General features: G+C 53.6%; 1 protein-coding gene across 6 annotated transcripts in view; it reads left to right on the plus strand.

Annotated features, from left to right (window-relative positions):
• Myo18a (myosin XVIIIA) overlaps window positions 1–14,192 on the plus strand; it is a 104,479-nt gene that overhangs the window by 76,812 nt on the left and 13,475 nt on the right. For all 6 annotated transcript variants that reach the window (XM_045159461.1, XM_045159463.1, XM_045159462.1 and 3 more), the window contains 17 exons: window positions 57–185; window positions 832–975; window positions 1,300–1,389; window positions 1,527–1,646; window positions 1,819–1,930; window positions 2,874–3,001; window positions 3,317–3,471; window positions 5,040–5,163; window positions 5,244–5,444; window positions 6,450–6,560; window positions 7,263–7,367; window positions 7,617–7,763; window positions 8,820–8,933; window positions 10,228–10,344; window positions 10,539–10,622; window positions 11,310–11,447; window positions 13,805–13,990. In XM_045159461.1, the coding sequence (XP_045015396.1) occupies window positions 57–185; window positions 832–975; window positions 1,300–1,389; window positions 1,527–1,646; window positions 1,819–1,930; window positions 2,874–3,001; window positions 3,317–3,471; window positions 5,040–5,163; window positions 5,244–5,444; window positions 6,450–6,560; window positions 7,263–7,367; window positions 7,617–7,763; window positions 8,820–8,933; window positions 10,228–10,344; window positions 10,539–10,622; window positions 11,310–11,447; window positions 13,805–13,990 (2,205 nt within the window). The remainder of the gene's footprint in view (window positions 1–56; window positions 186–831; window positions 976–1,299; window positions 1,390–1,526; window positions 1,647–1,818; window positions 1,931–2,873; window positions 3,002–3,316; window positions 3,472–5,039; window positions 5,164–5,243; window positions 5,445–6,449; window positions 6,561–7,262; window positions 7,368–7,616; window positions 7,764–8,819; window positions 8,934–10,227; window positions 10,345–10,538; window positions 10,623–11,309; window positions 11,448–13,804; window positions 13,991–14,192) is intronic.

A 14,192-nucleotide genomic window follows, 5' to 3' on the forward strand; every position in this document is an offset into this window, starting at 1 on the left:
TTCCCTGCTCTGGCCCGGCCCAGCCTCCCACTGTTACTTAACCGCTTCCCCCACAGGTATTCTTCCGGGCTGGCACATTGGCACGCCTGGAGGAACAGCGGGACGAGCAAACCAGCAAGCATCTGACCCTGTTCCAGGCGGCCTGCAGGGGCTACCTCGCCCGCCAGCACTTCAAGAAGAGAAAGGTGCGCCCTAGGGATGCCCCAGCCCAGGCGACATAGCAGAGCGCCCGCGAGAAGATCACTCACTCGGGGTCCTCAGAGGGGCAGTGGAGAGAGGCCAAGGGGTTGTGGGTTATCATCTGGAGAGGAGACAGGAAACTCCAAGGAGCAACATGCCCTAAGCCAGAGTGAGAAGCATGCTGAGGCCCAGTGGGGGGAGGGAGGGCAGGCTGTATGCAAGGTTGAGTGGGGGAAGCAGGGCCCAGGCAAAGGTGGGCTCTGGATCACAGGCTGCTCTATGAAGATTAAGGAGCTGTGTCAGCGACTCCTTTTCTTATTAGCAAGTCCATAAAACAGCCAGCACTGCTGCCTCTTATGTTTCAGCAAGATTAGGTTTTATAGCACAGCTAGGCCAGGGTGCTGGAAATAATCAGGCAGCAAATAAAGCAGATGAGATTATTCCTAATGACGGTGGAACGTGGGTGCCCCGTGTGCTGTTCCTAGGGCCGCCCACCCTTTGAGGGATGGGAGGAGGTAGGGGGCAGGGTAGGGCATGGAAAGGGTCAGACTTGAGGTCAGAGGAACAGGGGCTGTGCTGGTTGGTGGTGATGGAAAGGGGCTGTAGCCAGGCTTGGCCAGGAGGACGATGCCATCACCACTCTGACTGCAGATCCAGGACTTGGCCATTCGCTGTGTGCAGAAGAACATCAAGAAAAACAAAGGGGTAAAGGACTGGCCCTGGTGGAAGCTCTTCACCACGGTGCGGCCCCTCATCCAAGTACAGCTGTCAGAGGAGCAGATCCGCAACAAAGACGTGCGTGACCTCCTGGAACGGCCGGGTTGCTGGGAGGGAATCTGTGTGCAGGAGCCTTGTTGGCTGGTCTTGGCCTCCAGTGTGTTGTTTCGTTGACTGTTGGTGTCAAGCAGGTGTCGCACTGAAGGGCCATCTGGGCCCACGGCTAGCCTCTTACTATAGAATCTCGGGCATCTTCAGTTTATGGGGGTATAGGATCAGGAGTCCTGGCAGGCAACTGTTCTCTGGTTGGGGGATGTGTTTCCCGCTTCTGCCTTGGGAAGATAGAGGCAGGGACCCCACCCTTCGCAGCACCTCACTTTGCTCTCCTTGCTCCCCTTATAGGAAGAGATCCAGCAACTACGGAGCAAACTTGAGAAAGTGGAGAAAGAGCGGAACGAGCTTCGGCTCAACAGTGACCGGCTAGAGACCCGGGTGAGTGACTCCAGTCATCAGACAGACTGGCCCACTGTTGCCATGTTCCCTGCCTGTGGAGGCCCCTCTGGTGTTCTGGCTGAGTGAGGCAAGCACTTCACCTGTTGGTGACCACCCCCCCCCCTTCGCCGGCCCAGATCTCAGAGCTGACATCGGAGCTGACAGATGAGCGTAACACGGGAGAGTCCGCCTCCCAGCTGCTGGACGCAGAGACAGCTGAGAGGCTCCGAGCTGAGAAGGAAATGAAGGAACTGCAGGTAAGCACGGGGCTGGGCTGAGGACCACAGTCTGCTTCCTAAGACCAGTTAGCATCTCTTCCCATAGCCCAGCATCCCTGTCTACCCTGGGCAAGCGTGTGGTTGGTGCGGCTCAGTGTGGGTGGGATGAATGAGGGGTAGGCCAGCAAGCCTCACCAGCTCTCCCCCACAGACCCAGTATGATGCACTGAAGAAACGAATGGAGGTGATGGAGATGGAAGTGATGGAGGCCCGGCTCATCCAGGCAGCCGAGATCAATGGGGAAGTGGAAGATGATGATGCAGGTGGGTGTGAGTGGAAGCCCTGGTGACCATGCACGTTTGTCCTGGCCTGTCTCCCTTCTGTAGGCTGTTATAAGACTAAAGTGAAATAAATAGGTAAAGTAAAAGGGTATAAACTAGATGTGGTGGTATATATATGCATGTAATCGAAACAAACAGGAAGTGGTAATGGAAAGACTAGAAGCTGAAGGTCATCCTTGGCTACACAGTGAATTTGAGGGGCCAGCCTAGGGTACGTGACACCTTGTCTCAAACAACAACAACAACAATAATAATGTTAAAAAACGGGCATGGTGGCACATGCCTTTAATCCCAGCACTCAGGAGGCAGGAGTAGGAGGATAACTGTGAGTTTGAGGCCAGCCTGAGACTCCATAGTGAACACTAGGTTAGCCTAGGCTAGAGAGAGACCCTACCTCAATAAACAGAACAAAAAAAACCCCAGAAAGATGGGGTTAGAGAGATTGTTCAGTGGTTATAGGCACTTGCTTACAAAGCCTGACTTCCTGGGTTCCATTCCCCAGTACCTACATAAAGCTAGACACACAAAGGGGGCACATGTATCTGGAATTCATTTGCAGCGACAGGAGGCCCTGGTTTAAACACACACACACACACACACACACACACACACACACACACACACAGGAAGAGAGAAAGCAGTGGTGCTGAGGACAAGCGGGGGATGACCCACCATGATGAGGACAATGCTTGAGGGCCAGGGACTTGACAGTCCCTAGGGATAGGACAGCACATGTTCCTCTGATACCACATGTATCACAGGCTTCCCCCCTCGGCTGGCTCCTTGCAGTCACCATTTCAGAAACCTTTCCGAGTCCTTCCGGGCGGCTCAACCCGCTGCTCCTTCCTGCCTTTCTCTTTCCCCGCCTCACCTGCTTGGAGATGGTCAGCGTTTCCATCCTTCCTTGCCTGCCCCCGCCCTGCAGGAGGCGAGTGGCGGCTGAAGTATGAGCGAGCCGTGCGGGAGGTGGACTTCACCAAGAAGCGGCTCCAGCAAGAGCTGGAGGACAAGCTGGAGGTGGAACAGCAGAGCAAGAGGCAGCTGGAGAGGCGGGTGAGGCTGGCCAGGGAGCCGAGACCTGGGCCCGGGAGGGGCTGGGGCTGGATGCCGTGTGTCAGCCAGTGGGTGGCCAGGGAGGCAGGCAGGCCTGGGAGGGACAGGGAAAGTGGCATGCTTGCCTGTCCTGCAGGGACAGCTGGGAACATACCGCTGTTAGAGCGTCACAGCTTAGCTCCCCAGGGTGGCCCTGGCTTCACACTTCTCTTCTGAGTCTTCCCCTCACTCACTCACTTCCTTCTCTTCACTTTCTCCACCGACACTTCAAGCCTCCCAATGACTGCTAACCTTGCACCCAATCTCGGCCTCTAGCTTGGAGACCTGCAAGCAGACAGTGAGGAGAGCCAGCGGGCACTTCAGCAGCTCAAGAAGAAATGCCAGCGGCTCACAGCCGAGCTGCAGGACACCAAGCTGCACCTGGAGGGCCAGCAGGTTCGAAACCACGAGCTGGAAAAGAAGCAAAGGAGGTGGGTAGCCCTGCCCTGAGCTCTAAGAACCTTCTAGAGTAACCACGGCCTGGGCTCCCGCCTCCCTAAGGAGAGAACCCGCACTTGGCCAAGTGCGGCCATTTAACCCTGCATGGGAACAGTCCTCCCTAGGACTCTGTCCCACCCTCTGAAGGCTCAGATGTACTTCCCTCAGTGTGCACCTTCCACCCACCTGGGCCAGCCAAGTCCGGAACTGCTGGGCCCCTGCCCCTCGCCGCCACCCAGCTCTGCCCGTGTTGCTCTCACTTGTCTCAGCTACACAAACACACTCTCCTGACTAATGTCGTTAAACTACCGTGCCACTTCCATCTCATTATGGTAATGACACCGAGGAGGGGGGCAGCCCTCACAGGAGAAAATCCAATCTAAATTAATTTCCCTGGCTGGGGATGGGAATGGGACGCCTCTATTAGCAGTTCTGAGGAGCCCAAACACCCTGGGAACAGCAGGGTGCCCCAGGGAGCGGGAATAGCGCCTGTTTCTCCTCTGCCGGGAATGGCTTTTTGCCATTATAGAAGGCAGCCCCATCCCGTGACCCTGGGAGTGGAGGTGACACGGAAATGCACCCCCTCCTCCCAGCAGCTAGGGTTACCTAGGGTCTCCTCGAATCCCCGCCACCTACCCTGCTCCCGAGGAGGGGAGAGGGAAGTGGGAAGGTTTTCTGTCCCTTCCAGAGCAGGGTGATCTGCTTCCTCTCTCTTTAACCCTACTCTGCCCTTTTACCCAAAGGCTGGCACCCTTAGCAGGACCCCCTCCTAAGCACCCTGATAATAGTGCCAGCTTGGCCTAATTACCATGTCACTATGCTCCCCACTGGGCAACTTATTAAGTGTCAGCTGCCCTGAGTTTTCTTACTTCTTCTGAGGTGGGATGGGGAGTCGAGGGGAGGGGAGAGGGCTGTTAAATTTCCACAGGAACTTGATTAGCTATTCAGAGAAGGTGTTAAGAGGGATTTCAGCAATTTGCTCCCAATTTACAGTCATTGGGTGGGAAATGGAAGGCTGAAAAATGGTAGAGTAAAGAATGAGCCCCCCTCCCTGCCCCCAACTGTGTCCGTGTTGAAGCACGTTGGCAGCTGATCCTGGCAGGAATGCTACCATCCAGGCATGGGGTATCCTGGTGGTGACCTCTGTGCTGCTGAAGAAGGTGGTAATGGCCAAAGGCAGGTGCCCTAAGCAGAGTAGACACCAGCAGCTGCTCCCACAGCTGCTGAGTTGAACAGTGGAGTGAGTTGGACAAGGTGGGACAGTCATTTCTACCCATCCTGATGCCCACTCTGCTCTCACTCTGGCCCCTTGTTCTTTGATCCGTTGAAATAGAGAATATAGGAACTTACCTCTTAAGTCCGTCTGCCTCTCTCCCAGGAGCCTGTGGGACCCTCTTAGGCCCACTAGGTGAAGCACTAGATGGTCAGCAGGGCTTCAGTGGTCTGACCCATGTCTCCAGAATGTCAGCTCTGTGTCCTGTCTCTATCTGTGGCACCATTTCTCAGCATCCTCTGTGCACTGGGGACCCATGTTTGAGGAGGTCACCCTGCCCCCCCACAGGTTTGACAGCGAGCTCTCACAGGCGCATGAGGAAGCTCAGCGGGAGAAGCTGCAGCGGGAGAAACTGCAGCGGGAGAAGGACATGCTCCTGGCCGAGGCTTTCAGCCTCAAGCAGCAGCTGGAGGTGCGTGGCTGCCTCTCTTCCGTGGTCAGTACCCTCCATGGCCTGGGCACAGCCCCGTACCAACTTCTCTTCTGCTTCAGGAAAAGGACATGGACATTGCAGGGTTCACCCAGAAGGTCGTCTCACTGGAAGCTGAGATTCAAGACATTTCATCCCAAGAGTCCAAGGATGAAGCTTCTCTGGCCAAGGTCAAGAAGCAGCTCCGGGACCTGGAGGCCAAGGTCAAGGACCAGGAAGAGGAACTGGATGAGCAAGCAGGAACCATCCAGATGCTAGAACAGGTGCTGCAGGCTTGGCCAAAGGAGGGGAGAGGCATAGCAGAAAATACTGGTACCCTGACTGCTAACCCAGGGTATGGGAGGGCAAGGTCTGCTGACCTGGATGTGGAAGTGAAGTCTGCATTCACTTATTCGTTCTCTCTCTCTCTCTCTCTTTTTAAGTTTTATTTATTTATTTATTTGAGACAGACAGAGAGAGAAAATGGGCGCACCAGGGCCTCCAACTATTGCAAACGAATTCCAGATGTGTGTGTGTTGCCTTGTGCAGCTGGCTTACGTGGGTCCTAGGGAATCAAACTTGGGTCCTTTGGGTTTGCAGGCAAATGCCTTAACCACTAAGCTATCCCTCCAGCCCTCATTCATTTTCTTGTTCACTCACTCACCAACTCATAAAATGCTGAATAAGGCCGGGTGTGGTGGCACACACCTTTAATCCCAGCACTCGGTAGGCAGAGGTAAGAGCGTCACCATGAGTTTGAGGCCACCCTGAGACTACATTGTGAATTTCACATCAGCCTGAGTTAGAGTGAGACCCTACCTCTAAAAACCAAAAAAAAAAAAAAAAAAGCTGAAGAAAAAAAGCTGAATAAGTACCTGGTTTGTAACAACAGTTAAGCCTTCCACTAAAGCAAATCTGGGTTGAGCTTTAGTGGGGAGGGGCTCAGTAGGCACCTCAGCCAGAGGGCCGGGCTGGGAGCCCACCCAGCATGCAACTAAGCCACCAAGTCATTCAGGCCCAAACCTGCAGGCCCAAGGGGAAAGCTGCAGGACTGTCCCCACCTCCCAGTCTCTCCCTGAGCCTGAGCCAGGCATCTAGTGAGAGAGCACAGCTTCTCCTGTGAGGCCAGATGCTGGGGTGGCAGTGGGGGAAGCAAAGTATATACAAGCAAAGGGAACTCTGGGAGGTGGTCTCTGCTCCTGAGCCCCTCACCCCACCTGGAGGGCTGCACTGGAGGTAAGGCTTGCTAGGGAAAAACAAAAAAACAGTCCCAACACCCAACCCTCCAGGCCAAGCTGCGCCTAGAGATGGAGATGGAGCGCATGAGACAGACCCATTCCAAGGAGATGGAAAGTCGGGATGAAGAGGTGGAAGAGGCCCGGCAGTCGTGTCAGAAGAAGGTACGGCCCCTGTGCATGTTCCTGTTCCCTTGTCACCACTTTAAATGTTTTATTTACTTATTTATTCGAGAAAGAGGGTGAAAGAGGAAAAGGCTTACAGCGAATAGGCAGAAGAGGGCCTCCAGCCACAGCAAACGAACTCTAGATCCATGTGCCACCTTGTGCATCTGGCTTACGTGGATACTGGGGAATCAAACTTAGGTCCCTTAGGCTTCACAGGCTAAGCATCTCTCCAGCCTCCTCATCACCGCTTTAAAGCAAGGGGCTTTGTTGCTTCACCTGAGCCACATGGTCTTCCACTGAACCGGGAATCTGGATCCAGAACCTTCTCTTGGGACACTGACCTGGTCTGGGCTGTGGCCTTTAGTCTATAGAAAAGCTTGGGCCCTGGAAGAACTTTGGCTCCTATCTGCCAAGCAGCGGCCTGCCCTGTGCCTTCTTGTAATGTTGTGGGGTGCCTGTGGTCAGCTAGACTGGCCAAACTGGTCCCCAATCTGTATGAGATCTACTGTGGCTCTGGTCGTTGTGTGTCGCCTGCTAACCCCCCCACCCCGCCCTCCTGCTCCTGGCTGCTATGAGACCTTAGAAACTTGGTACTTATCCCTTGCTAGGGTTACCCTCACTCAGTCCTGCCTCACTCTTCTGTGGTGACTCAGCCCTGGGCTAAAGGGACAGTCAGCCTCTGTCTCTATGACACTCCAGTTAAAACAGATGGAAGTGCAGCTTGAGGAGGAGTATGAGGACAAGCAGAAGGCGCTACGGGAGAAGCGAGACCTAGAGAACAAGCTCGCCACACTCAGCGACCAGGTACAAAGGGCCGTCGCCTCACCAGCCTGAGGAGGGGGACTTGGGGGTCAGAATCTAAAGATGGGTGAGAGGGTGATCTGAAGCACCCATCATCATTCTGGGGGTGAATAGGGCCATCACCAAAGCCTTTCTCATCCTTGCTCATTTCGGGGAGTGTGAGGATGAGGGCAAGGTGAGGACTGGGCTTGGGGGAGGCCCGAAGAGAGCCCATGGTAGCACTCAGAGCCCTCCTGGCTGGTATCCCCCAAGGTAAACCAGCGGGACTTTGAGTCAGAGAAGCGCCTACGGAAAGACTTGAAGCGCACCAAGGCCCTGCTGGCAGATGCCCAGATCATGCTGGACCACCTAAAGAATAATGCCCCGAGCAAGAGGGAAATTGCCCAGCTAAAGAACCAGGTACCTATTCTGAGAGGAAGTGGGTGGTCCGGGGCAGCCAGGGAGCTTGTTTGTTTGGTTCTCTCTCTCTTTTTTTTTTTTTTTTTTTTTTTTTTGAGGTAGGGTCTCACTGTAGCCCAGGCTGACCTGGAATTCACTATGTAGTCTCAGGGTGGCCTCGAACTCACAGCAATCCTCCTACCTCTGCCTCCCAAGTGCTGGAATTAAAGGCGTGTGCCACCATGCCAGGCTCTCTTCTTTTTTTACTTGCTTCTTTTTTTTTTTTTTTCTGAGGTAGGGTCTTACTCCAGCACAGGCTGACCTGGAAGTCCCAGTGTAGTCTCAGGCTGGCCTTGAACTCCTGGCAGTCCTCCTACCTCTGCCTTCCAAGTGCTGGGATTAAAGGTGTGTGCCACCACACCCGGCTCTATTTGCTTATTTTTTACTCCTTTTTTTCGTTTTCTTTCTTTCTTTTTTTTTTTTTTTTTTTTTTTTTTAGGTAGGGTTTTGTAGCCCAGGCTGACCTAGAATTCACTATGTAGTCTCAGGATGGCCTTGAACTCACAGCAGTCCTCCTACCTCTGCCTCCTGAGTGCTGGAATTAAGGCGTGCGCCACCACACTCAGCTCTTGTTGACTATTGAGTCCTTCCTTGTCAGCAAAGTGGGAAGAAGCTACTCTTTAGCAGCCAGATTCCGCAGGGTCTGTGCATGCCATACACGCTAAGGTGTCCAACCTTTTGACGTGACATTTGTGATGTTGTGACATTGAGACACATTCCTAGTAATCCTGGGATGCTTGTAGTCCACAGGCTGTAGGTTGACATAAGTGCTAGACTACAGGATGATGTGACTGGGTCCCGGAACCCACCAGAACTGTCACTGGAGGGGAGGCTAGTGCATGCTCCACTGCATAATGTGGCCCTTAGTCTGAAATGTGAGGACGAAGAGGAGTGGGGGAGGGCAAGAGCATCTAGGCTTCTCCCTGGCGTACACTCCAGCACCCTGAACAGTCCTCCCGCCTCAGATAATGGCTGACGTCTCTCCCTGGGGGTGGGGGGGGATGGCTCTGTGTCCAGCTGGAAGAGTCCGAGTTCACCTGTGCGGCAGCTGTAAAAGCGCGGAAAGCAATGGAGGTGGAGATGGAAGACTTACATCTGCAGATTGACGACATCGCCAAAGCCAAGACGGCGGTGAGGGGCCAGATTGTACAGGGCAGGGATGGAGCACTGAGAGCGAATAAAGCTCCTCCATACAGGTCCCTTCATGCATGTCAGTGCTTTCTATAGAATAGTGCCCCCTCCCCACTCAGAGCAGAGTCTGGGAGGAGGGAGGGTTGGCAGAAGAGTGAGCTGGCCAGGGCCTGTCTCCCTATTTAACCACCTGCCTGTAGGAGCTTGGCCGCAGGCCCCAGAACCATAAATAAAGGCAGCTAATGTGGCTGAGGGATGTAAACAGGTGCCTGGAGATTAGCACAAGCACCGATAAGAGGATGGGATGGCTTAGCTTCCCTCCCCTCCCCGTGCCCAGCCCACTGACAAGCCCAAGCGGCAGCTAATTAGAGCTTTTATTTAATGCCTCCCTTTTAATTCTCCACCTCTCCCACGGCCCATCCATCGGCAGAGAACTTACTCCTGGGATGCGGTCACTGGTACCTCCTTGGGCCAGGAATGGGGCAGGGGAGGAGGAGGAGTCTGGGTTTGGCTGTTGGCTTCATGGCCCCTAACTAGTCACCCTGCTGCTGAGAGATGCCAATCTCACGAGCTTGATTTATCCTTGTGACATTTGTGCTCCTCAGCAGTTTTCAGGTGAGTAATTCAAATTCCTTAATTGTGTTAAAAAAGGCTGTTATAAAATTACCATTTTATTTAAATCCGAGTTAATAAATTTCTTGGCAGAGGTTTCCCCAACTCCCCACAGCCCAGTAACAAGATGGATGGGGCAGAGAAGGAGCCAACGCAGTCATTTTGGTTTGGAATTACAGGCTAATAGATTCATTCATTTCCTGAAGCTGCTGCTGCCTTGTCTACACCCCCCCCCCTCACAGGCTGGGTGGGGGCTGGATGGCCAAGGAGTGAGCAATCCCCAGGGTGAAATGGAATCCAAGCCAAGGGATGTCACCAACTTGAAGGGTCCTTCCCTAGGGCCTGACATGGGCAGAGTACACGTGGGTCAGGGCCTAGGCTGATGTGCCAGTGTGATGGGTCATTTGTTCTGGGCTGAATCCCTCTGCCTTCTCATTAGCCTTGAAAGAGCTGCCAGAAAGCAGCTGCCATTTAGTATAGAAGCCCAGGGCCTGCCTGTCTTGCACCAGCCATCCTGTCCCTCATCTCCCTGCCCTGAAGCCCACTCCAGCTCACTGTCATCTTCCCACCCACCCTCACACCCCTTCCCAGAAAAGGTGGCATAGGGTCAGGTTAGGACTTGCCGCTGGGGCCTGCGGGCATAGGCATAGATGCCCTCTGATCTGTCTCTACCTCTGACCAGCTGGAGGAGCAGCTGAGCCGCCTTCAGCGTGAGAAGAATGAGATCCAGAACCGGCTGGAAGAGGATCAGGAGGACATGAATGAGCTGATGAAAAAGCACAAGGCAGCCGTGGCCCAGGTACCCTGCCCAGGACTGGCCCACCACAGGCAGCCGCCATCAACTTCTGGGCCACCCCATGAGTCCTCACCTTTGAGTTCTTTGGGGAGATGTGGCGTGGGGGTCTTGCTATCCTGGTCTTCAGTGGGTAGGGCTAGATTTATGTTTGGTGGCGGCAGGGGATCCTGTGCCCCATGCCCTCATCCCTTTCCCAGGCCTCCCGGGACCTGGCTCAGATGAATGACCTCCAGACTCAGCTAGAAGAGGCCAACAAGGAGAAGCAAGAGCTGCAGGAGAAGGTGGGTACTGGGGCTTCCTTGGAAGCAGGGGTGTGGGGTCACTAGGAATGAATCCTGTGCTCATAGTATGGAGGGAGCAGCTCTCTGCCAGCAGTAAACCACAGAGCAGCGTGAACTGGCAGGAAGAGCCAGGCTTCAAGCCACAGCACCACGGCAGGTGTTTCGGCTTCGGCTGCCTCACTTCACATTTCCATTCCCTCTCTAATCCTTAACATCTTCCTTTGTCTCTGAAGGGCAAGATCAGTGCCAAGTGCTGGGGCAGGTGGGCGACGCCTCTGGCTCGGGGGGGGGGGGGCCTTCTCCTGCTACCATCTTCTTTTTTTTTTTTTTTTTTTTTTTTAATTTTATTTATTTATTTGAGAGCGACAGACACAGAGAGAAAGACAGATAGAGGGAGAGAGAGAGAATGGGCGCGCCAGGGCTTCCAGCCACTGCAAACGAACTCCAGACGCGTGCGCCCCCTTGTGCATCTGGCTAACGTGGGACCTGGGGAACCGAGCCTCGAACCGGGGTTCTTAGGCTTCACAGGCAAGCGCTTAACCGCTAAGCCATCTCTCCAGCCATCTTGCTACCATCTTCTATGTAGCCCTCCTTGCCTCAGACTTCTGGTCACCATGGTAATGTTACCTCCTCCTCCTTTCTGGGCTCAGTTCTCTCTCACACACACACGCACTTTCTCCACCCCAGCTACAAGCCCTGCAGAGCCAGGTGGAGTTCCTGGAGCAGTCTATGGTGGACAAATCCCTCGTAAGCAGGCAAGAAGCAAAGATCCGAGAACTGGAGACACGCCTGGAGTTCGAAAGGACCCAAGTGAAGAGGCTGGAGGTGGGTTCACCTTCTTGTGGTCTGCTGCAAGCAAGGCAGGCTGGAGCCACTCATGGTCCTCAGGGCAGTGCAAGCTAGGGACACTCCTCAGAGGCCTCTGCCAAGCTGCCAGGCCAGCTGACGGGGAAGGGGGGGGCTCCCTTCCTGCCCGCCTGGCCTCCTCTCTGGGCCCCGTGGAGCCTGCCTGCTTTACATTCTGTATCCGTGCTTGCTTTCTGCCAAGGGACCAGAGCAGCTTAGCTTTTCGTCTTCATGTTTTCCTCCACCACAGGCTTCCCCCACCTGTCCCCCTCACTGGCTCTCTGGCAGGGTCATAAATATGCAGCGGACGGCGCCACTGCTCTGCGGGCTGAAGTCTGTTCTCATCTCACTGCTTGCTCCTCTTCTCCCTTTCTCATTCCCCTTTTCCCTCTCTTCTTCCTACCTTTCCTGGATCAGCTTTTTCCTTTTCTCCTTCGTGTTTCCTCTATTGTTGTCCTATTCTTTCTTCTCTGTATTTTCCCCCTCTCCCCAGTCTTGTCCTTCTTTCTTTTTCTTTTTTAATTTTTCTTTATTCATTTGAGAGAGAAACAGACAGGGGGGAAAAGAGAGAAAGAATGGGTGCACCAGGGCCCCAGCCACTGCAAATGAACTCCAGATGCGTGCACCCCCTTGTGCATCTGGCTTATGTGGGTCCTGGGGAATCGAACCCCAGGCAAGCGCCTTAACCACTAAGCCATTTCTCCAGCCCTTTTTCTTCTTTCTTATTCTCTTCCTATGTCTTCCTTTTTCCCTTTCCCATTCCTTCTCATTTTACCTCTCATTATCTTTCCTTTAACCTCTCCCACCTCTCCCTGGTTGACCTTTTTTCCTCCTTTATGTTTTTGTGCCTCTCCCCCCAGTGGAATCTCCATATTACAACCCAGTCCCTCTCTCAGTTTCCTGTCACGAGCACGCTCTAGGCCTCTCTGTGTAGAAGAGAGAAGCGGGCAGGATCGACTCTGTGTTCATTCCTCTCTTGCCTTGCTCAGAAGTTCTTTTCCAACTTATGAGCCCCTGTCTAAGCACACATGTCTAATTGCCTGAGAACTGGGGTCTCGGGTACAGTGGGCTAAGGAGCTTCCTTCTTGCCTCCCCACTCGCCCCTGTCTGTACAGCAGTCTCAAGGGGAGAGGTGGAAGCAGGTGAGCAACTGAGGGAGTTACTAACTTTAACATTACTGACCAGACCTTCCAAGGCAAGGTCTCAGTCCTGACAAGGGCCAGAAGAAACCTGGTAGCTTATTTCTGCCTTCGCACAGGCCTAGGGTAGCTGGCCATGTTTCAGTTCTCGTATTATTTATAGAAAAAGATTATATGGTCTTCCTAAGGTCACACACCTGTCAGGGGACAGAAGAGGCCATTGGACTGTTGGATACAGGGTCTGCTACAGGACTTGTTGCCTTTTCTTCCTGAGGTTCCAGTCCCTTCCCTCAGGCTCTCTTCTGCTCAGAAAAGCAAGATTGCAATTTAGACTCATCCAGAGTTAAACACAAATGGCCCTTAGTGAGCCCATAGCCTGGGCCTGTCACATTAGAAACCACTTGGGCTCAGTCAGTGGGAGAATCAACATTTTGGACACAGATGCAGGATTCTCTGTCTCAGCTCCAGGTCATTTCCTGCTCAACATTCTACGGTCTGACTGGGAAAACATATTCATGTTTCTGGGGGATGGCTTAAAGAGATGGCTCTGCTTGGGTCTGATGATTACTTATATTTATTTATTTGAGAGAGAGAGAGAAAGAAAAAAAAAAAAAAGAAAAGGGGGGAGATGGAGAGAATGAGCATGCCAGGACCTCTAGCCACTGAAACAAACCCCAGACACATGTGCCACCTTGTGCATCTGGCCTACATGGGTACTGAGGAATCGAACCTGAGTCCTTAGGCTTCACAGGCAAGTACCTTAACCACTAAGTCATCTCTCCAGTCCTCTGATGACTATATAGTCTCTTAATTGGGAGCTTACAATAAAGCTAGTTGCCTCTGAACACAAGACTCTGGCTTTAGGGGTTTCAGGGTTCAGTCACTGAGAAAAGCCCTAATGACTGGGGAGATGTCTACATGATAGTACTGACTCTGCCCAGTTTGTCCCTCAATTTGGGCAGCAGTGATAATGACCACAACCCTCTCTCTTCCAAAGTGCCTTCTCACCCACTGCCTTCCTGGGTGCTCAGAAGGCCTCTGGGCACAGGTCTCCAACAAAAGCTTAGAAATTCCCCCTTGCCTCATAGCACAGCTGATTATAGGACCAGAGCATGGCCCAGCTTCCTGCTCCAAAATCCCACCATAGTCCTTCTGACTAGATGGTAGCTGGTCTTTCTTTCCTTCCTGGCCACCCAGAGTCTGGCCAGCCGGCTCAAGGAGAACTTGGAGAAGCTGACTGAGGAGCGGGACCAGCGCGCTGCAGCTGAGAACCGCGAGAAGGAGCAGAACAAGAGGCTCCAGCGGCAGCTTCGAGACACCAAGGAGGAGATGGGCGAGCTTGCCAGGAAGGAGGCCGAGGCGAGCCGCAAGAAGCATGAACTGGTAATGCTTCTGCTCCCCACGGGCCCCAAGCAGGAAGGCCCCTGAACCATGACCAGCATACACTTCATCTTGGGTGTGGGGGACATGGGGGTAATTCAGATCCGAGACTAGGCCACAGCTCACAGAATCTCTACCAGGGAGGCTAGGCCCCAGCAGCATAGCAGCTCCTGAACAGAGAAACCCCAGGAGGCTTGGAGCAGCA

This window comes from Jaculus jaculus, chromosome 9 (assembly GCF_020740685.1).
Source record: "Jaculus jaculus isolate mJacJac1 chromosome 9, mJacJac1.mat.Y.cur, whole genome shotgun sequence".
Lineage (NCBI taxonomy): Eukaryota > Metazoa > Chordata > Mammalia > Rodentia > Dipodidae > Jaculus > Jaculus jaculus.